The 25,085-nt window shown below is 31.2% G+C and overlaps 1 protein-coding gene and 1 long non-coding RNA gene across 6 annotated transcripts in view; one reads left to right on the top strand and one right to left on the bottom strand.

Moving 5' to 3' along the window:
• LOC146997159 (uncharacterized) overlaps positions 1-762 on the bottom strand; it is a 120,476-nt gene extending 119,714 nt beyond the window's left edge. Inside the window, exon 1 of one of the 2 annotated variants that reach the window (XR_015041163.1) lies at positions 637-762. This is a non-coding gene — a long non-coding RNA (uncharacterized LOC146997159). The remainder of the gene's footprint in view (positions 1-636) is intronic. The other variant, XR_015041164.1, reaches the window with a different exon arrangement.
• ninaC (STKc_myosinIII_N_like and MYSc_Myo21 domain-containing protein ninaC) overlaps positions 1-25,085 on the top strand; it is a 232,689-nt gene that overhangs the window by 175,075 nt on the left and 32,529 nt on the right. For all 4 annotated transcript variants that reach the window (XM_085816858.1, XM_085816856.1, XM_085816857.1 and 1 more), the window contains exons 13-17: positions 743-893; positions 5,662-5,713; positions 11,937-12,132; positions 17,680-17,791; positions 23,396-23,570. In XM_085816858.1, the coding sequence (XP_085672984.1) occupies positions 743-893; positions 5,662-5,713; positions 11,937-12,132; positions 17,680-17,791; positions 23,396-23,570 (686 nt within the window). The remainder of the gene's footprint in view (positions 1-742; positions 894-5,661; positions 5,714-11,936; positions 12,133-17,679; positions 17,792-23,395; positions 23,571-25,085) is intronic.

Raw genomic sequence — 25,085 nt, 5'->3', positions numbered from 1 at the left:
TTTATCTTTTATTATTACCTACGTTTACACTGCATAAGTTTTCATCTCTTATATGAAATGAAACACCTAATAGCACATATTTTGCTTTTCATATATAGACTAATTAAATGAATAACATCGAAAATTTTCTTTCTAATCCCATGGTTAAATTTGGAAAAATGCTCTTTTTAACTACTTTTTTTACTACGTTTTTTAAAAGAAATATGTAATTAGCCTGTCAGTTTTCTTCAGAAGATTGTGCGTCTATAAAATCAAAGCAGAACCAGAATATTACTGCTGTTTTATTTTACGTTGTATATAATGTATAAAATAGAAGATTTAGCGTGAATATAAATATTCTCTGTCAGAACAGAAATAGCTTTTGGAATTTTTCTTATAATAAATAAGTCTTAATCGAAGTCATTATGCTATTTCCTTGTTAACACAAAACAACTATGCAAAAATCGGCATTATAACATCCAAAATGTAACATTTAAAATTATTTTTGGATTCAATCTAAAAATCCTATTTTTAAAGTGACTTGGCAATGCACGCTTTATCTCCGAATTCAAAGATGCTTGCTTTCAAACGAAAACTTTTGATTTTTAAAGGGCATAACGTTATTTTCAGGAAATAAATAAATATAAATGCACATACCATGTCAGCGTCTGCGTACTCTTACTAGATTTTCAAACGTAAGTCTCGAATGCTTATCTTTTTGGAAGAAAAAAGTTGTGTACATTTTTTACTTCCTCTTTCACAGAGTGGCAATGTGGCAATGGCAGAAAAGATTCAACAGCTGTGTCCTCTCCTCGATGCTTTTGGTTCAACCCGCACCAGCTATAATCAAAACGCCAGTAGGTTACTTAAAACCATAAGCGTTACTTTTACGAAGACTGGGAAAATAACGGGAGGTAAGAGTGAATTTTCTGATCTTTTTTATTATCGTGATATTTTCGGAGGAAAAAGCAGAAACATTTCAGTATAAAGAACTTTTGAATACAATATGAAACTTTAAACATATACGTAAAATCTGAACTTTTCTCGGGGAAGGAGATGAACTGAATACTTTAAATATATATAAGAATACTAGAAAAGTGCAAAACATTTTTCTTTAAAGTAGGAAGCACTTGAAATATAAACTTCTTGTTCTGAATTCTATACTCCAAGAATTAAATTTCATAAGTGGGCTTACAAGATGTCATTTTGCTTGATAGAAGATAATACTTATATCATTCATAGCATGATATATGTCATAATAAACTAGATTATTGGGAAACCATTTTCAAAATTAGCTTTTTGCAGTTGAAGCATTCTGATGGCATTTCATACATTCAGTATGAATGTAACAGAACCACAGTACATTTATCGGAATGCTGCAAACATAAGAAGAATCAAATTAACTGAAACGATACATTCACCATTTCAGCCAGTGTAGTCATGATTCTTCAAACGTTTTCGTGTCCGTTCTAAAACCGAGCTTTCCCCAACCTTATTGCCATTACTTTACTTGAATAAATAAATAAAAGGAAAACTTCTTCGTAAATTTCGGTTAAAATTATACACTTATTAAACCACTGATTCCATTGATGCGTTCATGTCCAACAATCACTAAGCGACGTACATTCTTTTTTTTTTTTTTATAAATACCGTCATTCTCAAATTTCTACAGCCAGTTCCCAACAAGTTTAATCACATAAAATTTCCCTCGCTGTAGGGTGTTATCGGCTTTATTCGATTTCCAGAAGATGCCTGTAAATATTTTTACTTGTGTGCGGTTCGTAAGGGATTGCATGCTCACAGAACCGATAATAGCTTAATTTAATTTATTTTTCAAAAAAAAAAATTTTTTTAATCTGAAAATTTTTAGATTCTGAAAGTTTTTAACGCCCCTTTGGACTAAAAATATTTAAAAACAGCATATCGTTAGAATTTCCGATAGACAGTCTCGCGCGCTGGAGATAAAAATATTTTATTCCGCACAGTGTATTGCCACTGCTCGCTTTGAAATCGTTGAGTTCCTTGATCAAAAATTCCCTAAATTTTAAAAAATATGAAATAACTAATAGAACAAATTTTAATTCAAGATTCGGGCTTCTATGTGCCCGTGTTCAGGTGGAGATCTACTTTATTCAAAATTTGATGGCTCTAGGTATCATCGTTTTTTTCTCCGTTAGAGAAACATACATATATCCATGCAGATTATTCATTATTTAATTTCTTTAAATATAATACAGGGCGATAATACTAAGTGGCAACATTTTGAAAAGTGACACAGCCGTTTATAGTGATTCGACCCAAAATGCCGTTTCAAGCAGCCCTATTGGGCTACCGCGCTTTCGGGCTAATGAATAAAAACACTTTACAGTTCTGGAACATTTCACACAATAGTATTCGTACAACTCTTCTCAGTATGACTGAGCACAATTTAGTAGTTACCACTACAAACTACAAGTACATCCTAAAAACACTGAACACAAGGCAACCCAAAAGAACCTGAGATGAGTGAGCTCGCACTGTGATCTCTCAATACTCTGAGCTAAACTTTGAACTAAACTGCAAACTGCTGTTTTCTCCTATCTTAGAGTTTTTACCCATCCGCTGAGAAGTTTCTACCTTCGATTTCTCAAACTTTGCTGTAAGGCATACACAGTTACAATTACGTAAGGCACTAATGGTACCTAAGTTTTGCCAGTTTCCGCGATTTCTCGACACATTTGGTAACAAAATTAGTCGCCAAAAGCATTGCCAGCTTGTTGCTATCTCGCTAGTTTGACAAGAAAATCATTTACCTCAATGTTATTCCTTTCCGACACGCTACCTTTTAAAGTCGAAGTTTTGATTTAAAAAAAAAAAAAAAAAAAGGTAGGCAGTCTAATTAGGCCTAGAGGAGTACACAAGTAAAATTTTGTGAAGATAGCACTTTAATTCTGTGGGTGTGCCTAGAGTGGCACACTGATTGAATAGAGCTTCGAAATGAGTGCTGAAACGAGCATTGCTGTCAATTAACTGACCGATGAGATGCGGAGAAACAAAGAATACAGACTCTCAGTTGTTCTAGATTATCGGTGAGCCCGGTCTGGGCACACCTAGAGTTTGATTTTATGCAAGATTTGAAGCTAAAAATTTAAAAATAATATAGAATAAGGAGATTAGCATACAGCCAAAAAATAATATAGACATTTCTTTTCAAACAATTCCTTTTATACCCTAAAAAATCTGGAAGATTTCTTTGAAAAATGAGGGTATTAAAAAACTAAACATGGCTAAAATATATGGACTGGTTTGTGTTGATCTGCCATCTACTATAAATAAAGAAGGTTCAGAGTAACCTATAGTAACCTATAAATCCTTTTCCATTCAATTTTTCTGTGCGTACAGAAGGAAATTTTTAGGTGTGTCCAGACCGGACACACTGTGCCGCAAAGGTTTCAATGGACTTACTATTATCACCCTGTTTTCCTGACGATGCTTCGCCCTCAAGAATCCTTTCATATTACATTATACAATAAATACTACAATTTACATATTTCACTAAAATTATTTACATAAAAACAAAATTCGTAGCAATATTTTATTTGTTTAAACTTCGAAAACAATTGAAAATCATTAAAAACAGATAAAGCAGCGGTTAGTTTAATGGAAAAATAGACTCTCAAATTGACGCTGTTTAATACAGATAAGGAAAAGCCTTCAGTATGCCTTTCCCAAACCAAAATATGAATAAAATTTATTTTAATAAATTTTTAATATTATTATATTTATGACAAGTAAAAAACAGTAACAAGTATATAAATGTTAACAGTAGATGTGTTTTTTAAACATCTCCGACAATACTGTTGACAGTAAATTTTACCATCTGCAAACAAATATCAGAAGTTATCTCAGTTCATGAAGTCTGTAATCTTTCTTTTATCTTGCATCTCATAAAAAGGCGTTATTCTTCAAAGCAACAAAGTGCTAAAAATTTATTTTATTTATATTCCTGGGCAGCATATTCCAAACGTGTCATTTTATTACGTTAAAATGAGTAAATATAGATTTCTCTGACGAAACGAAATCGTTTCCAAATTACTTTAACTAAAAATTAATCAACAAATATTATTATTATTATTATTATTATTATTATTATTACATGCTTGCATATAAGTAATGAATTTGCGCAAAAAATTTCAAATTCTCAATTAAATAATATTAATTGCAATTGACAACATTAAGAGATTCTTACGCATGGGACTCTAAATGTGAATTACAGCTGTAGCTATAACTTGAAAGAATAGTGCAGTAGTGGTGCCATGCGTAGAATAAAGCTCATGTCCACTCCTTTCTACGAAAATAATTTCATGATGACTTAGTTATGAGAATTGCATCTCAACACGATGAGAAAATGGTGCATTAACTAAAAATTTAGTCCAAGGTTGAATTAAAAAACACAATGCGCTAGAAGATAAGGGCCACAGCTATGTTAAGATTCATTGTCAAATTAAGGAGGCTGAGCAAAACCTCCACAAGCTTGTCATTTCTACCCATATTCAAAAATTAAACAGTTTTAATACGGCTGAATTGACTTAACTAACTATGATCGATAAGAAAGATCATCAACGTCGATCACGGTGGGCATTGTATTGCTAACTGATGAAATTATTGACGGGAATCGCAAAGTCATAGAAATTGCAAGAAAATTTGGTGTCTGCATGGACGACAATTTTCGAATTAAGAATAGGTGCAGTCAGGGATTTTGCAACTAACTCACCCATGAAAAAATTTCTGTTGGCAGGGAATTAAATGACTGAATGAACATTAAAACAAGTATCCATAGAAATTTTATTATTATGTGGAAAATAGTGTCAAATATTTTCTTCATACTGTATGGCAAAAGTGCGCCGCTCAGGTTTTTGAATATGCTATGCATTTTAACAAAAAGAAAAAACATAATTTTATTTGATGTTTAAGAGAATAATAAATGCAAAGTTATCATCACTTCTTCATAGAACTGAGGAGACAGATAATTTTAAAATCTTAATACCTAGATTAAAATTTAGATGTCTCATTCATTCTTCAATGCATTTTTATTTATTTCTTGAGCTAAAATGGAGAGTATTTGTGAAATTAAGTAGTAAAATTAAACAATTGTTATGGCTTTTCTTTCAGAATTTACAGAAACTGAGCTGATTTATACAGCTTAACTTCCTGCAGTTAAGATGCATACTTATAACTACAAATAAAATATAAAATGAATGTCAGAAATTAAATTTCTAGAGAATGATGGTAAGTAATTATAGGAATTTTTTGAATGAAATGCTCCCAGTAATGCTTTTTTTTTATACATTTAATACAGTCATGCCTACTTAACGCATTTGTAGTTATTAAATATAATAAATCGTTGCCAAATTATTAAAATTTGAAATAGCACTGTGAAACCTCTCATGATGAGAACGTAAGATTCAGAGAATGTAAGCGTAATTAAATGATCACTGTTAGGCCGTTATGTAAAGCAACCAGCTTCGCAGGAAATAAAAATCCTAACTGGTATCATAACTAGTCATCTTATGGAGGCTTTACTACATTTTTCATGTAAGATAAATACTGGATCTGATGCAAAAAAAGTTTCATTTATATATGTATTATCATTTATCATGTTTCCGTTTATGACTTTCTGAAATTTCTTTTCTTATTTTTCAGGAATTCTGACAGCGACGCTACTGGATAGAATAAGAATCAGTTCAACACCACCGTGAGTTAATTTAATTTTCCTTGATCCTATACTGTTCTTGATTATTTGTCCCCAAGCCTGGGAAACTCTCAGTTTCGTGTTTTGAGAGTTAAATATTTTTCATCAATTACCTGGTAAAGAAATTCAAAAGGTAGATTGCGAATAATCTTCTTTATGTTTCTGTTCTTGACGCCTGGTGTTAGCTATAATCGCCTCGTCTGAAAGGATTTTTTTCCCTCATACAAGGATGACTATCCGTATGAATTCTCTGCGTAAGCATTTTATTATTCATATTGAAATGTAATATCACCTGTCACTTATGTCCACGTTATGGTAATACGAGTAAATTAAGACGAGAGATAAATCTATGTCAAAATAAAACATAACCTTCAAGATCAAATTTTTGCTTTTTCTCAGTTTTCACGTTGGTCATTAAATTGAAATACTGATTGTTCAACATCAGATTTTTTACATTTTCTCGCTTTCGAAATAATGTAATATTTCAGTAACTGTGGTTTTCAAGTAGTACATTGTTTTCCCTTGTAGTACAAAAGTCAATATTAAACAATACAGAAGCCACTACAAAGTAAGAAACTAGACTTGAATCTTACATATAATTTTACGTGCATACAGATTCGCAATGGATTGAATACTGACAGAACCGATGGTAGCTTGATAATATTTATTTTCGCATAAGAAACACTTTACAGCTCTGGAATTTTCCACAATAGTACTCGCAAAGATCTTCTTAGTAAGACACATGTTCAGTTTCTGCTACGATATCTAAATAAAATACCGACACAGAACTGACAGGTGACACCGTAACTAATAAACGTCACCAATGTAATATTGTACCTTTTTGGGACCCACAACATTATCTGTTGAATTCGTGATAAGTTATTAATCCTTAAGCCAATATTATAAGTTATTAAACCTTAAACCAATTAGCTAGCATAACCTAAAATAATCATAGAAATATAAATGCTAGCAAATTAAATATTTAATTGTGATTGTATTTATTTATAGACATCGGGTTGTGAGTAATGTCTTTCCGGGACCATGCTAGGTAAGGATCGAATTCCAAGTTTATTAAATATTCTCAGGTCTAAAAGGAATTTTCCCAGAATCATCATTTATGGATTACCCAGTAAATTTTGTATTTTAACTTAATTCATAATTTTGATATAAACTAAGAAATAAGGCATATTTAATACTGTTCAATACAAGCTATAAAGTAGAAGAAGATATATTATTAGAGTTTTCACCTTCAGGTGTTAAGTATGAGTTAATAGTTGGACGAACAATTAATTCAGAAAATTTTAACCTATTAATTATTAATTATTTGGGTTCAGCCTAAAAAAATAAGTCTCCTGTAGGATTAAGGAACTACTCGAATTTTCAAAAAAATTAAATTTTGAGTTTAATAAGGTAAATTCCTTCAACACAAATTACGTTAGAGCAAGATCCATTGTCAATACCAGTCCATTTCTTAATTGTGTGATGAATAAAAAAAGTAAATAAAACTTATTTGTCTATTGAAGTGATACCAAGGCTCCATTTGAGGTTGCCGAAAATGCCTGCAAGGAATAAGAGTTTTCCAGCTGGTACAATTAACTAGGCTCCCAGTTGCAGGAAAACGTCGAAGAAAAGGCCAGGACTTCCGAACATGGCGATCTGAAGCGTTATGCAGAAGCAGACGAGGTTCATTCACAGCGGCGAAACCACGACAATAACTATTAGCGAGATTCGGCTAAGAGATCCTGTATCCAACACGTGGAACACGCTAATCGATAATAAAACTCCTTAAGGCAGAATGCCATTCGAGATAACAACTTTCATCGTAGTATATGGGAGGTAAGATTAACGCTCAACTGGCAGTAACCCACGAAGCACAACGGATGTCCAAATCAGCCCTAAACTAAAAAGGCGGGAAGAACCAGAACGTATAATGCAGAATTATTCTTTTTGTTAGTTCAGACAAATTTTACAGTTGGGGAGCAAAACCACTTTCGCGCTAACCATTGAAAACTCTGTTTTTTTTTTTTTTTCCCGAACTTAAAAAAAGAGAAACAATGTCGGGAGCATAAGTGTATAAGGTATTTCTCCCACTTCCCTAGCGCGCCTTCGTGGTGTAACGGTAGCACGCTGGGCCGGTATTCCAGAGGTCCGTGGTTCGATTCCCGGCGAAGGCGGATGCATATTTTTCATCTTTTATGCTTCCAAATAACGTAATGACTCTACAAGTGCAGCTCCCCCCCTTTTCCTTGCAGCTCACTCCAAGGCAACCATCACTTCGACGACTCGAGCAAAAAGTCTTTTAGATATTACAAAAACTCGCTCAATAATTCAGTAGATCGCCACACAAAATCCTATTTTTCGCAATTTCAATGAGACACGCGGCCGGGGAGCATAGTTGCCGCTCCCAGCCGTCACTACTGCAAGAACATAAAACTTCACCTCATTCTACTCCGCGCAAAAGTCCAAGTGTAAAATCTAACAGTCTAAAAGTGTTTCGTAAGATCGCCAAAGCAATGACCTCATTTGTAGGTGAAACGTTAGCCCCTCTGACCTTTCGCCACGTACTTGTTGTCATTCAAGGCAACCGAAATAAAGCAATTTCTTTCTAGAAAGATCTACGGAAGTACGTTACCCTGAGAGAATGAATAGGAGAAAATTTGCTCCTTTCCTTAATCCTTCGCAAGGACGCGGAATTCTTCATTAATTTAAATAAAAGAAAAATAAAAGTATCATTGAAGCATTGTTTTTTTTTTTTTTTTTTTTTTTTTTTTTTTTTTCAAAATTAAAGAATTTACATAACCGAATATTAAATTAATTATTAATAATAAAACATTAAATTAATAATTCAAAGAATTGAATAAAAATTCAGATTTTTCTTAAATAAGAAAAGTAGTTAACTTCAGCTCTTTCATAACCGAAAATTCAAACTATTATCAACATAACACACAGCATGATTGTTAGTTATAGCTTCAAAGTACTAAGAACGTTAAAGACAACTCAGCTCAAAATGCATCTAAAGAGCGAAGCTGACATGGAAATCTCTCAATACACCGAAGTCAACTCTGAACAAAAATCGGAAAACTGTTGCTCTCTCCTGTTTTATATAGTTTCTTCATTCGACGAGAAATTTACAGTACCTTCGATTTCTCGAAATTACTAGAAGGCATACACAGTTTAGTTACGTAGGCCGGATACAGTTACAGTTATGTATTGAGGATTAACGTTACTATTTACACAGGCATTTACACCAATTACAGTACAGGGATCTGACCGAAATGTCGCCAAGTTTGACGACGTTTGGAGATTTCTCACCAAATTTGGCGACAAAATTTAGTCGTCAGAACCAATTCCAGCTTGGCGATACCTTGCCAAATTAGTGATAGTGCATTAAATGTTGGGCAAACATTTTGCATCTGACACGAGTTATCCTAACGAAGATTGCACTTGTTTGATTAAGACTGAAAAAGAAATCTTAGCAGAAGCTTTTCTTGTAATGAGAGCAAATCAAAAATATTTAATTGTTTGGCTTATAGTAAGGCATTTTACTATTACTGTTTGACTCAAATTAACATTTTAATCTGGCAACTCTGCTGCCAGTTTAGAAAGCAATAGAATAATTTTTTTTGCTAGGTCAAAATTCATTCATTTTTATATTAATACCAATGAAATAAGATTTTAAATAATTAACAAATGACTCAGATCTGATACTAATTCTTTTTCTAGTTCGCAAGCCAAGCACTCTTTTTATTATTGGTTATTACCACAACTTTGATTTCCGTACATATCATTGTGAGTAGTCAAATTATGCTTAAACTAAGCACGAAATATGTTTGTCGTGATGGCATTCCAGGGTTTTTTTAATGTGATCCGACTGTACATTTTTTCTTAGGAGATGAAACTGGAGTTTTCAGTTTAATCCTCGAAAGCCAAAGTGGAATAGGATAATTTCATGGAGTAAATGCCAATACATTGAAAGAAGTTAACTCTCTGCTTTTGTTATAGAACAATGTATGACTTAGGCAAATGTCAGAAATAATGCAATTTTTTGTTACATTTCTGTTTTTGACTACAGAACTGTAAACTTACTTTCAAGAAATCAGATGTAATAAATATTTCAGATTTTAAATTTTACCTTAAAATATAATTCTTACAATTTTGTAAAAGGTTATATTTAACAAAAGTCTGCTGTGGCACGAAAAGTGTTTAAATTGAAAACATGATATGGTGCTTAAAGCTGTATCCGAATGATATATTCTCAATTATGACTACAAAAGTGACAGGTAAAAAATTACGTTTTCATTCTTACAATGTGATTATCGATATTCTGATCACATGAGAACATCTTTCATAGTCCAGCAGATCCACATCTGCGTCACCATTTTGGGATTTTTATGGGGGGGATAGCTTATAAGGTATTTCTCCCACCTCCTTGGCATGCCTTCGTAATGTGGTGGTCTGCACGCTGGGCGCGTATTCCAGAGGTCCACGGTTCGATTTCTGGCGAAGGCGTTGCTAATTTTTCAATCTCTCTTACGTCCAAAAAACTCCTAATGTCTCTATAACCAATGTTAGAAATATTATCTGAGTTGCGTTTTTATTAGTCCAAAGAGGCTTTGTCCCTGAGGGACTATTGTTTTTGTTTTGCGATTTTGAGTCGAATCTCTCTGAATGCCTGTTTCACTTTTGAAACTGTTGCCACCAAATATTATCGCCCAGTATTATATTTGAAGAAATTAAATAATGAAGAATCTGCATAAATGTATGCATGTTTTTCGCATTGTGATAAAACAACGGTACATAGATCCATCAAATTTTGAATGACGTAATCCTACTGGAAGCGCAAATTTGAAATTTGGAATTTGTTTTATTATCGATTTCCTATTTTGTAAAACATTAACGAATTTTTGACTAAAAACTCGATTTCAAAGCGAGCAATGGCAACGTTGTACAGAAAAAAAACATTTTTATCTCCAGCGCGTGAGACTGTGTATCGAAAATTCTAAAAATATGCTCAATTTAAAATTATTTTGCAATACTTCTCTTGAACTGAATTTTATGGATTAAGTGCGAAGACCATGATATTTAATAAATAAAGATACCACGCAAAATGTTTTTTAAAAAAACGCTCCTTTGGACATAATTTAAAATCTGAAACATTTCAAACTTTTGTAATTTATTTATTTATTTATTTTGGTACTATAATTTTTGATACGCTATAAATATATAGTGAGGAGCTGTGATTTGCGAATAATGAATGTTGAACAACAGCGTAATGAGCTTCACTGAAACAAAGCTCATAAAATATTCCTATACGATATTATTAAGAATGTACATCGATATTCGCCTACTGTAAATGTTCTCTGTTCCTCACAAACCTTTAACTTCGTTAAGTATTTCATACCTTCAATAAATATCTGGTCATTCATAAACTGCGATAAGCTGATAATAATCCTCAATTATAAATCACTGATGATTATTTCTTTTGAAATATTTTTTTTTATTGTAGAATAACTTGTAAAATAATAATGTAGAACAACCTGTCAAATAATCTGTAAAAGTAATTTTTTTACTAGCCAAATGTACTTTTTTTCGGTTTAACTACTTTAAAGCAATTATCCTAACCATCAAATAAAAACACAAAATAATTAGCCATTTCTCTTTCATTTAACATGAAGATCTCTTCTTAAATTCGGTTCCAAAAAATTGAAATATTTCTTTTACCGATTTATTTATTATTTCGATGTTATTCAAATTATGGCATTTCGTTTCTAACATAGAATATGTGCGGGAAGAATACAGTATCCAATAGTTACTATTTAACAATTATCGCTTTTATTTATGATTTTTTTCTGATTTCCTTTTTCTCATTTCAGTTTCTCTTCTGAAATTCAAATACTCTTTTTCTTTTTCATATAAGGACCTTTATATATACTCGTATTTAATTTATGTATGAACCGCCAATTTACTTTTTATAATCATACATTCTTAAATTTCAGTAAGCTTCGTAATAAAAAACATTAAAATAAAATTTTATATTTTAACTTTTTTTTTCATTTTAAACATTAAAAAATTCACGTAAATTAAGTGAAACTTTAATACTCTCCGATAAAACCCTTTATATTTCTAAATCTGCATGTTTAAATTTCTGTATTATTTTTATATTCATAATTATTAATACTTTTATTATGAATAATCAAAATTAAGCACTTCTTTTTAATGATTGCAGAAACGAAAGCAACTTTCATATCCTGTACTACCTCTTTGAAGGCCTGAAATCTGAGAAAAGACTTGCTGAATTTGGCCTCGATAAGCTATCAAGCATACGATATCTCCCTCAGAGAGATTCCAAGAATCCCGCAGATTTAGTGGCTGGTTACAAAAATGTCTATCATGCTTTCAGAATTCTTTCTTTTACAGAAGAGGTAAAGTTTTTCTCATGCTATATTTCTGCTTATTATTAAACTGAAGTATCAAAGCATATTGTTTCTGTTTGCGCAAAATATGTTCTGTGCATTCCCAAATAATCGTCTCTTACAATCTTAAGTTCTTCTTAGATATATAAAAAATTAACGGCATATTAACATTAAAAACCTATACTATAATATCTTTTTAAATTCTTTGCTAAATTATTTCTCTTTAAGACACAATAACACGCCGAATAAATACTAAATCAGAAGTCAAACAACAAAAATCAATTTGCGGTTTTGCAGCTGAAGATGGTGGTTCGGTAAAACCATCGAAACTAGTCCTGTGAAAATTTGGTAAATATAACGCTGATTTTTGTTGTTTGACTTCTGATTTAGTATTTCACTTTTCTAGCCGAAGTCTCAGGGCAATTTTTGCCTACATAATTATTTAAACTTATTCATCAATCTAAGTTCCAAATTTAAAATAATGCAAAAAAGACAACATCAAACAATTTAAATTTATTACACCACAGTAAGCTTTTAAATCGAAGAAATACACGATAAATGAATGAACTCTCTCCTAAAAACCTATAACGAAGTCCCTTTTTTGTTTGGGCATATAATTTTAAAATAGGTGGGTTACTTAAAGAATTTAAAACCTACGCAAGCAATTAATTAGTCACTTCACCTTTTTCTTAACTTCTGTTATGTCCTCAGTTCTCATTTGCGTAACTGATGGAGTCAAATAAACAAAAGAATAGACGGGATCGTAAAACAGAAATGCAAAACCTTTTAAGAAACTACATGAAACGTCACATATTAAGATACAGAATTACATTAGAAAAAAGGATTTAATATTAACAATACTAAATTGCAGCTTTATCATTTTCTTTGCAACTGTTAACCAAGTATTTCTTCTTGTATTTTCCCAAGCCTTGCGTGTCAGTTTCGCATTAAGGGTGAAAGAAACGCATAATCGGCGGAAAATTGAAACTGGAGAGTAACATATTGAAAAAATTAAATCTGAAAATTTCATATATAGTTTAACAACGTAAAAGGTATTTCGCCTTTTAAACTATTGAAAAACACATCTTAAATATAGAGTGCTCTAAAAACAGCATTTCAAAATAGTATTAAGAGAATACAAAAAGTTGTTTGCGAGCGGTACTGTATTGCCACTTTTCTACAGGGATAAGATCCTTTCTGAGTAAATAGATATACATGCGAACCTAGCTTAATAGCTGCCGAGTATCAGTGCCAGAGCAATAGTAGTTAAATGAAAGTGACCAAGTTTACGGTATAACAGTTTAAAACAGATACAAAAACGTTAATTTAAAAAAAAATCTGAAAGCTTTTATATTTTATACTACGCCAAATGTTTTAACGTTTTGTTCGTTACTTTTATTTATTAAATATCATGTTTTTCACAGTTTAACCATAAATTTATTTCAACAGCAATATCGCAAAACAATTTTAAATTGAGCATATCCTTTAGAATTTCCGATACACAGCCTCGCGCGCTGGAGATAAAAACTTTTTTTTTTCGTACTGTGTTGCCATTTCTCGCTTTAAAATCATTGAGTTTCTAATCCCAAACTCATAAATGTTACGAAATATGAAATAGATAATAAAAAAAATTCCAAATTTGGGCTTCCAGATGCCCATATTCGGGTGGAGATGTATGTAATTCAAAATTTGATGGCTCTAAGTACCTGTTGTTTTAACACAAGGTGAGAAAATTGTATATAATTTACGCAGATTATTCATTATTAATTCCTTTAAATATAATACAGGGCTCTAATATTGGTGGCAATAATTTAGAAAGTGATTCGTCGTTTATAGTGAATCGACGCAAACGAAATTAATAGCCCTTCTGGACAAATTGCCTCTTTGGGCTAAAAGTTCATTTATCAAAATTCTTTTCTGTGATGTTTATTCAATACTTGAATATTAAAAGATTAGACTCAGGAATTATTAAAAGATTAGACTCATCAACTCAGGAAGCAGTAATTAAATTGTATAATATAAAAAAATTATAGAAAGGAATTAACACAAAATTTCATGAGGAAATTTTGCAGTTTTTCAAAAGCAGGGAAATCAAATACTTTCGATTATATTAAACATGGGGGAATTAAAGTGAGAAAGGGCACCTAGGAAAGTACGAGTCTACACATTTTTGTGTAAAATCCGAGTACAATCGTAAAATACAAAATTGGGAAAACCTAACTTCTTTGAATCGTTAAACTATATTTTGCCAGGGTTTGTTTATAATCCTATATGATTCTTTCTGATAGATAAAGTATTAAAAGGAGAATATATTTCTATTTATATAGATCCAAAGAAAATACATATAGTTCCAAAGAGACTCAATATTAACGCAGAAGTTTATGTTAATCAGAAAGAGAACTAAACAATTAACAGAACAGAGTTTAAAAATTAGCTTATAGGATTTTAATTGACATTAAGAGCACTTTAAAAATAATGGAATATAGACATAAATTTTTCTTGTGTATGAAGTTTAAACGTATTAAATTTTCTTCCTGAAGAGATATAACGTCATGATACCCCCAACAATACATACATTTTAGAGATTTTACGCGATTTGATCCTTGAAGAACTACTTTTCAAGTTTTATTAAATTTCTATTTCCAAAATATTGTGTGTCTATATAAATATAGCTTGTGTGTCTGACGAGTTGTTGTTTCTACCCTAATTTAATGAATATTGGATATTGGTAGGATTGATAACAATTCAAGAATAAAACAAACGAAACGTTTATATGTTCTCTAATCAACTGTAAATTATAGATTTTGACATAAAAATTTAATCACCACCTTTTGCAGGACCGCAACTAAAGGCGATTTAATTTCTTAATAGTATGCTATCTGCATTTAGTGAAAGCCACGGACTTGCCTTGCCAATTTAATCAATGAAATTGAACTAGAATCTCTAGTTTAGACACAATAACACGCCGAATAAATACTAATTCAGAAGTCAAACAACAAAAATCAGCGTTATATTTTCAAAGTTTTCACAGGACTAGTTTCTGGATTCCTGGGGTATATATAGGATTCCTTGCCAGTGTGGTTTAATTCACATTGGCCAATCTAAGAGAGCCTTAAAATTTCGCGTCAAGGAACATGAGGCATATGTTAGAAAAAAGGAAACACAGAAGTCTTCTGTTGCACAACATTGTTGGTCCGAATATCACACTTTTAATTTTTCTGCTGCCAAAATCATTTAAAAAACATCTTCCATTGGAGAACTGGATTTTCTAGAGGCATTTCACATTCAAAAAAAATCTTTCTGTTCTAGTTAACGATCCTAATTCCAATCCATCTTTGCCTTCGGCCTTTAAAGAAATTATATTTTAGTTCTGGTTTCATCAACAGATGGCGCCACTTGCTTATTCTTATCCAGGCTTTCTTATCTTATCTAATCATTATTTCCTATCTTGTTCATTTGCGGTTTTGCAGCTGAGGATGGTGGTTCGGTAAAACCATCGAAACTAGTCCTGTGAAAATTTTGAAAATATAACGCTGATTTTTGTTGTTTGACTTCTGAATTAGAATCTCTAGCATTAAAAATCAATTTACTAATAGTTTTATCAATAGATACTTTTAGACTTCTAAGTTAGTATCTAGTAGATAACCGAACTGCCATAGAGAACAAACAGCAAGGCAGATCTGCCAAATTTATGCCTTTTAAACTAAAATTTTTGCAAATAGTTCTTGTATAGTTTAAATATCTTGCCCTTCTTTACAATTTGTTTTTCCTCTGGCATTTTTTATTTTCTTAAGATTTACTGATACAAGAGCAGACGTTATTTAGACTTCTCATAAGACTAGCATATAAACAAAAAATTATGAAACAGAGATTTTATCTAGATTTATTCATTATTCTTGGGAAACCAAAGTATATGGTAATATTACCCTGTTGACTGCAATATGAATATTTTATTTGTTTGAGAAATACAACGCAGTCTTTTTATTTCTGTGGTAATTGATAAGGCAAATAAACTGTCTACTACAAATCAAATGAGCGCAAAATATATCAGACAAATAAAATTAAAAAGAATTAAAAAGAATAAATTTTGCAAGTTGAATAAGAAAGAAAAATTACTTTTTGTTATTTTTCAGGTTTCATGATTACATCTGTTAATTAAGTTATTCTAGGAAGAATCAGATGAAAGCTACAGAATCAAAGAAATGAAATAAATTAATAAGATAAAGCCTTATAACTGTGCGAAAATTTTATAAAGCAGAAAATCATCCCGTATTCGAATTTTTAAATTTAATAATCATAACCACAGTTTCTGTGACCGAAATCCATAGCAGAACTACACAATTGCAAATAAATGACTCGAATTACAACCTATTCTTTGTAGTATCTTCTAAACTTTTAATCAGCTTTGGTTTTGTTTCGATGAATACAAACGCCTCTGTGTCTGCTGCTTTGAGAGAATGTGCATAGAATGATTGATAATCAACTCGTTATTGATAATCGACTAGTTATATTGAATTACACTTAAATATTAACAGCTTACGTCCTCTTAAATCAAACAAAACAAATATTCTCTGAAAATAATTGTTCTGATACAAAATCGGACTTTTTCTGAAATGATATACCTATTTTTTCCATGTTTCGATTCTATGATTCAAATTAACATTTTTATCCACACATTAAAGTAGATGCATGTCTAGACATACCTGCAAAACACTAGAGTTTTTTATTCAAAATTTCCAAAGATATATGTCAATTTACATATTGGCGCGTTTTGATATTTGGCATATTTGTTTTAAACGATAATAACACCAAATGTGCTTTATGCACTTTGTTAACATTATTTGAAAGAATGTACGATGCGCCTTTTTTTTTCATTCGTGCACAATGAAGAAAGAGAAATGGAAATACGTTACTGTAAATTAAGAATTTCGCCAAGTGAATTATTCTTGGCAAAAAATGCACCAAGATAAATTTTAATTTTCTCGGTAAATTTCTTGCCAAATTTTATAAAGTTTAATAGTTGAGCATAATTTGAGTCACAGAATCGAAATATGGGAAAAAATCGGTATGTTATTTCTCTTTAATAAATCTTCTCGCTTAAGAAATTTAATTTTTGGAAACACGTCTAGGATCACGTCATTGTACACTCATTTTTATTCTTTCCGGAAAAAAAAAAAAAAAAAAAAACGGGAAAATACAATTTTGTTTCCTTTTATTTCATTAACAATAAAACCAAATTTTTGTCTAATTTATCAAAACAGGGGAAAGGGTAATTTTTGTTTTTCATAAAAACACTAAAAAACATGATTTCATGTCACAGTATTACGGAAACCTACATAAACATGATATTTATATAACAGTTTTTAAGATAAACAGATTTTAATTATTTTTGATAATATTGATTTAATAAACGTTTAATATGAAATTTATTTACATAAATACTGATCTCTAAAATCGCATTTTTTTTTTTTTTCCAAATTTCCTTGTAAGATGCAAATTATATTTAGCTAGACTTACTGCACCTTATTTGCATTATGCTTTAATGTTACATTTCAGGAAATATTGGTGGTTCTACGCATACTGTCAGCTATTTTATTACTTGGTGACGTCACTTATACTGAGAAGGAATCAACTGCGACAGCAAGCAATCCTTATCTGATTTCTTCTGGTATGATAATGAGTTTTAGAAGTTATTTTGAAAACTTAGTGAATTCATTTTTCAATTTGTTTTTCCTCTGGCATTTTTTATTTTCTTAAGATTTACTGATACAAGAGCAGACGTTATTTAGACTTCTCATAAGACTAGCATATAAACAAAAAATTATGAAACAGAGATTTTATCTAGATTTATTCATTATTCTTGGGAAACCAAAGTATATGGTAATATTACCCTGTTGACTGCAATATGAATATTTTATTTGTTTGAGAAATACAACGCAGTCTTTTTATTTCTGTGGTAATTGATAAGGCAAATAAACTGTCTACTACAAATCAAATGAGCGCAAAATATATCAGACAAATAAAATTAAAAAGAATTAAAAAGAATAAATTTTGCAAGTTGAATAAGAAAGAAAAATTACTTTTTGTTATTTTTCAGGTTTCATGATTACATCTGTTAATTAAGTTATTTAAAGTGGTACATTCAACAAAAATGAATAAAAAAGTAATAATTTTGTAAAATTCCATTTTGAAGGTTATTGTTGTTAATATTTCCATGTCTCGTATGATTCGAATCATTATTCCTATATTAACAGATTTTCTTGAAGACTTTCTATGAGATGGATTTTAAATACACTTATTCGGTAAAAGCAACCACATGACTCGATCAAGAACTCAAACTTAAGCCCATTAGCAATTTTACTTACTTTCATTCAGATACTGGTAGCTGCTGTTATAATTACGAATGCTATAGATGTTAGAACAAATAATAACAGCAATTGAATTTTTCTGCTTCATTTTTAGCTGCAGTAAAAGGATCTGGAGAAAATGCAAAGATTTACTACAAAACTTCCTTAGCATGATATTGAAGTATATAATTTTTTACTTAGTTTAACAACGCCATATTTGGTTGTTTATTACATTCTCTTCACAAAAACATCACGAAATAATTTTGCGCTTAGCTAATGAACAAATTCCAAAAAACATTATATTATTACATACTTATGTAGATTTATTTGATTTGGAACTGACAATGAGTCAGAAACCCTTAACAGATGTGAAGGCGCGTCAAAATCGATATGTCGGCAGCGAATAACGCAAAGCCGAAAATTACAATTATCAAAGGCGGCAGGAGCTAAACATAACGTGCCCGCACAGCTAGGAACACGATCTATCTTACAATCCAAATATTTCAGTATAAATAGATACTATATAACTCATCTACATTTTGGTGAGAAAAACAGAGAAAAGAAATTAAACATCCAAATCATAAAAACCTTGTTAATTTAAGTAATAATAACCTACACATTTTACTTTTAAAATTAAGTTAAAAATTATGATTTGGTTCACAAATTGAACTTGTTTTCTAAAGCCTTTGGAAATCAGTATGTTACTGTTACGTTCTCACTAATATATTGAGCTGTTTCCATGCACTTTCATTTTGGGATAGTGTGGCTACAGACGTTAAAGCTGAATTTTTGTCACTCACCTAGTTTATAAATAATAAAGTATTCTATAACACAGGGGTTCTTAACCGTATACCCCGTCTGGGCACATCTGACAAACAGGAAATTGCTGACGGGCGCAGTTGAAAAAAATGTATAACGATTCTTAATATTTCGTTATTTTATTCCAATTATAAGCATCATAAAAAATATCCTACACTAAAAAGGTAACAAAAAATTCAAAATAGTTACATTTAATGCGATTTTTGGTATTGCATGTTATCCACTAATTTTTCAAAGTCAGGCGTATAAGATGATATTCCCAATCTTATATTAACATCTTCGAGATTGCTATCGTTAAGTCGAGATCTGATTGCTGATTTAATTGTATTCAATATTGAAAACAATGAACCACATAAATATATGGAACAGAAACAGGATTTTAATTTGTAAGCTCCTTTTTTCAAAAGGGGATATTTTTAGTATTTTTTCAAAAGTAAATTATTTACTCCTTTTTTCAAAAGTCAGGCGTATAAGATGATATTCCCAATCTTATATTAACATCTTCGAGATTGCTATCGTTAAGTCGAGATCTGATTGCTGATTTAATTGTATTCAATATTGAAAACAATGAACCACATAAATATATGGAACCGAAACAGGATTTTAATTTGTAAGCTCCTTTTTTCAAAAGGGGATATTTTTTATCTTCGACTAGATTTCAAATATTTTCATCAAGTTCGCATGATTTTAATACAATGTCAGTCTGAATATTTAAAATCTCATCTTCAGTTGAAGATGCTTCTTCCTGAATAATTTTCTGCACGGAATTTGCAATTTCAGAAATATTGAGGATTGAATGGGTTTACAAAAAATGAAGCCACTGGCTCAATAATCGAAAATTGCTGGAATATATTTTGGGATTGTTCCAAAAGCTTCTGAAAAGGTGACCAAAAAAATAACTAAATTCATGGCTTGCTCAAAGGACAATATTTTAGCACATGATGCTCCTTGGTGAATAATGCAATGATAATTCATGAAGAACGTGAAAGATTTATCTCTTTTGCAATGAGATATGAATCCATTATTGCAGCCCACCATTGATGGAGCCCCACCAGTAATTATTGCTGATACCTTTTGTAAAGGCAAATTAATTTCTTTAGCATAATTTTTAAAGATATTAAAAATATCTCCTCCTATTTGTTTTCCCATGCACTGGTAGTAATTTTAGTAGTTCTTCTTTTACACTAAAATCACTAAAAACCATCCTTATGCATACTGTTGCGCTGTATCAGATAAATCTGTCGTCTCGTAAATTGCAAATCATTAACATATTTGCATATCATCGTTCAACTGTGTAAATTAGTTGATAGCATATGTATTCTCTATCGTTAGATAACTCACATCTTTGTATTACTGTAATAATTTCTTGCTTATTACAAAGTACTTCAAACAATCCATCAGCTCCTGTTAGACATGCTCTCTTGATTAATTCGCTGTCCGAGAAAAGTTTTTTTTTTTTACATTTCGCCAACAAATGATAAATTCTGAAGAAAGCGACTGTGGCATTTTTATTTTTATTCGCACGATTAGTAAAAACAGCTTGCTGGGCAAATAGCCTTGATTTTTGATTAATTTTCCTTATTCTCTATTTTAAGCGGATAATCAATGACGAAAGTATTGTCATTAGTCTTGAAATGGTGTTCGAGGTTATGTTTCTTCAAAACTGATACAGTACTATTGCAAATCAAACAAACACACTTGTCCTTTGTCTGGATAAATCCGTAGTCTTCTTCCCAATTCGTTGTTGAAATGATACATTCGTTGCCTTTTGCTGGAGAAACTCATTTTAGGGTGAGAAACTTAAAATAAACATTAAACAAAAAGTTAAATTGCTGAGAAATTTCTTAATCTGCAACAGATTGAACTCGAGGGTGTTCAACGACAATAACAACTGATCCAACAAAACAGTGTTACCAGTACTAGTGTTCACAAAACAGTATTGCCAATACAATAATTTTACGGCTTTATATATTATTTCTAAAAGTATGAAGAATTTCGCGGCCACAGGAAAAATCGTGGCAAGCCGCGGGTTGGCCACCGTTGATATTGATATAGTACATAGCGGACAGTCGCTGGCGCAGAAAAATAGCTTCGCGGGCACATTGGCGCCCGCGGCAAGGGGTTAAGAACCCCTTCTATAACACAATTAACATGTTAAAGTCATTCTTGTAAAATGTATTTCAAGAAGCGAATGAATACCATTAAATAAAATGAGTATCTTCAAGTTTAAAAGAAAACGTATCTCTAAAATAAAATTTCTTTCATTTTGCTAAACGCCTTTCCTGTGACATGTGTAAGAACTGATATCACGAATTTCTTCAGACATTTATAATTAACTGGAAATTCCGATTTTAACAAGGTTTCAAAGTAAAAGTTGCTTCCAAAGCTCAGATGTTTAATGCATCTCACTTTCTTCTTAGTGTAAAATGTTACATTCAAATTTCACATTGTTATAGACATCTTCTTTATACTCTAACGTGATTTCATATAAAGTTCTGATTCCCGATGCAAAAAATTTCTGTCTGCCTCAGTTAGCTTTTCCGTAAAATAAAAGCTACTAATGCAAAAAATATCAAATTTTTTATTTTAATACTCATTGTTCTGAAGAAATTTAAAAGAAAAAAATTAAAAATCGATTTATTCAAATTAAGAGTTTTAAAAGTTTCGAAATAATGAAGTTTTTAAGAGAAAATTCACAAATCCTTATATAAAGAAAACATTCTAGATGTTCTATAGAATGCAGATAACTATAGTATTAGAATATGAAATAATCGTAACGATATCTAAATAAATAATTGATTTTTTTTTTTTTTTTCCAGAATGGATTGTTTGAAAATATGTAGAATACTCCCAGATGAATAAGGAACTTATAGCCTTTTCATGCGTCTCAATTTATCTATAAAATTCAAAATCCTATTTATACGGCCCTTTAACGTTCAGAACAATCTTAATAACTTACTGCTTTATGTTTAAATATTTAATTCGTATTTTATTTTAAATTCAAAACATGCTTTCAAAACATTCTATTCCTGCAGAAATTTCCTCTTAGGTCATTTCATTACAGGCAAATCCCACAAAAATGTTTTTAAAAATTGAGTTTATGATACATAATAATACGAATTGCCTGGAGAAACAATTGGACTTGCAAAATAACAATAAGAACGTATACGATGGTGACATTGTTAAATAAAAGAACCGCGCATGCTTGAAGAACGGTTACGCGCATGGTTGACAAAATTTGGTGCATTTCTAAATATTTGCCACTGGTTTTTATTAAGGTGCTAGTAAGTTCCAAAATATATATAATTTTTCTGAAGAAGCATTTCATACATAAATTTGGGCACTTGTTTCATAATGGGGCTCACAATTTTGTCTTGATCCTTAGGGAAAAAGAGTGTGATATATCGTCAAATATGGGGCATTTGTTTAAACTGCTTAAAAATCCAAGTCACCATGTTTGATCCACAACCGATTTTTAGATCTGTAAAACTATATTTGTGATTAAAATATTCAGATCCTTTTTGTTCTTAATATGAATTTCATTAATTGCATTATAATATTACTTATTTAATTGCAAAAGGAAAAAAGCCTGTACGATTAGGTCTTTGAAGAGGCAATTGTTTATTGGTCTCTCGGCATATATCATCGAATAATTGCTACTGAAGAAATCTAAGTTCAATTTGGATTTACCATTTAGTAAATTTTAATCCATTTCGAAGGTCAGACCTCGCGTTTTTGTTGTCGATATTTCAATAAGGATGCAATAGATACTTCATTAAACTAGTTTTCCCACTTTCATAATTTCATCCTTTCTTTGGAATAAAGATAAATTTCAAATTTTCATACTTAAAAATTTAAATTCATAAGGGTTTTATAAGCAAAAATGTTTGTTTTAAATACATGATAAGTTTGACTGACGCTTTCCTACCAAGAGCTTAAATGAACAGCGCTGTGTCATTTTAAAGAGGATATTAACTCTGAGTAGTTTTGTATAGTGCTGACAAAACATGATTTTATTATATGCATTTACTCAAGGTAAAATTTACAAAGAAAACAAAAGTGAAAAAAAAATTAATACGTATGATTAAAATAATTTCTCTTTTCAGCTGCGAAAAACTTGAGTGTAGATAATGAGCAGTTGTGTTCAGTCATTTCTAGAGGTGATAGTTTAGAAGAAGTTACTCAGAAAAGAGATGCTTGGGTACAGTTTTTGTACATGCGGCTTTTTGAATGGATTGTATCTTCACTCAAGAAGCAGCTCTCCTTTTCACGTCTTGTTTTGTAAGTACAATTGAAAAATCTTATCTTATTGAAAAGTAACACTCATAACACTCCTTATAATTAATTACATTTTCAGCAAGTGTTCGTTTAACTAATGCTTCATTTTTGGTATAAATCGTAAGCATTTATTTCATATTTCAAAATACCTCACCAAACCCTTTTGCATTGAATAACTCATAAACACGACTGTTCTTTTCGGATCTTATCATTTGAGATTATTTGTTTGGTTTTGTTAGATGAAAAGGTGACGACGGCGATAACAAATTCTGCCTTGAGTATATGAAAAATTCATTCTTTTTCAAATAAATGCTTAACCTCTGAGCATAAGGGCATAAACTGGTTCGTGACGTCATGCAGCGAGGATAATAACCATGCATAATAGGTTGGCGTGTAGCACTGGTTCACCTCCAGATAGCGTGCATCTTTCACTAACGTGCCTTTTGAAAATGGCATTTCAGCTGCAAAAAGTTACCCTAATCCACCAAAGAACTTCTAGGCTTAAGAACGAGCAACGATACGCCAAAGCAGAAGTGGCTTCCTCAAACCGAAGAGGGGAAAATATACACGAAATTTAATTTACGGGGGCTACCTATCCAGCCTAAATATCCTTATGCGCATGTGCGAAATAGATATCAAACCGTTATCAAAGGTCGAAAGTCTTCAAGAGTTCAAACTTCTGCGATGTCATTTTTTTCAGCAGTATCGACGTAAGTCAAATCAGAGATTCGCACAAATAGATTACTTAATGGATTATTTATTTTGAGTAAAAAAAAAATTAGGAAAATCCGAGTTTAAATTGTCGCCAAAAGTTTTGTCAAAGAACGAATAAGTATTTTGGTTTTGTATTGCATTCCTCGATTTCCTGTGCACCAAGCGATTTGGAAATGCGGATATATCACTCGATGATTTAGCAGTGCAGTAGTCAAACTGGTTTATATCACGTCTATAGAAGCTTTCCTTCTTCACGTTCTTTGAATCCACATTAACTTATTCCATTATATTATGAATATAATATAATAAGATCCGTTTGTTACTTTCAATCTATAAAAACATGTCCTTGACTCTATATTGTTCACCTACTTAAATCTTTTGGAGTTCACAGCCAATTAAGCAGCACTTTTACCAAACACACAAATCATCCGACTGGAGGCGAACCCATGTATATAACGGGTTATATACATGGGGGCTCATGGTTATTTCTCGCTGCATGATGTCACGAATCTGTCTCTCTTCCGTAACGTCCGGCTAGGTCAAGGTTACATTTGAAAATACAGGCAGTTTCCCATCTTCATGAAGAAAATTTTTAGTGTCATTATCACCTTTCCTTTACTCGCACTATATATTTATTTAACTGGAAAGATCTAGTTATCTTACTTGGTAGTTATCAACATTGATGCCTAGCTTGCAAGAATTACTTATATAGGAAAACAAGATAATTTAGGAGGTAAATTGCTGTGATAAAAAAATATCGATAATGATTATATAAACACAAAATTTCAGCCTACTTGTCAATAC

This window comes from Stegodyphus dumicola, chromosome 5, assembly GCF_044657685.1.
Source record: "Stegodyphus dumicola isolate Sdum_Otavi_A_Nest chromosome 5, ASM4465768v1".
Lineage (NCBI taxonomy): Eukaryota > Metazoa > Arthropoda > Arachnida > Araneae > Eresidae > Stegodyphus > Stegodyphus dumicola.
Note: the sequence above shows the minus strand (reverse complement) of the source record. Positions and strands in the feature narration are given on the sequence as shown.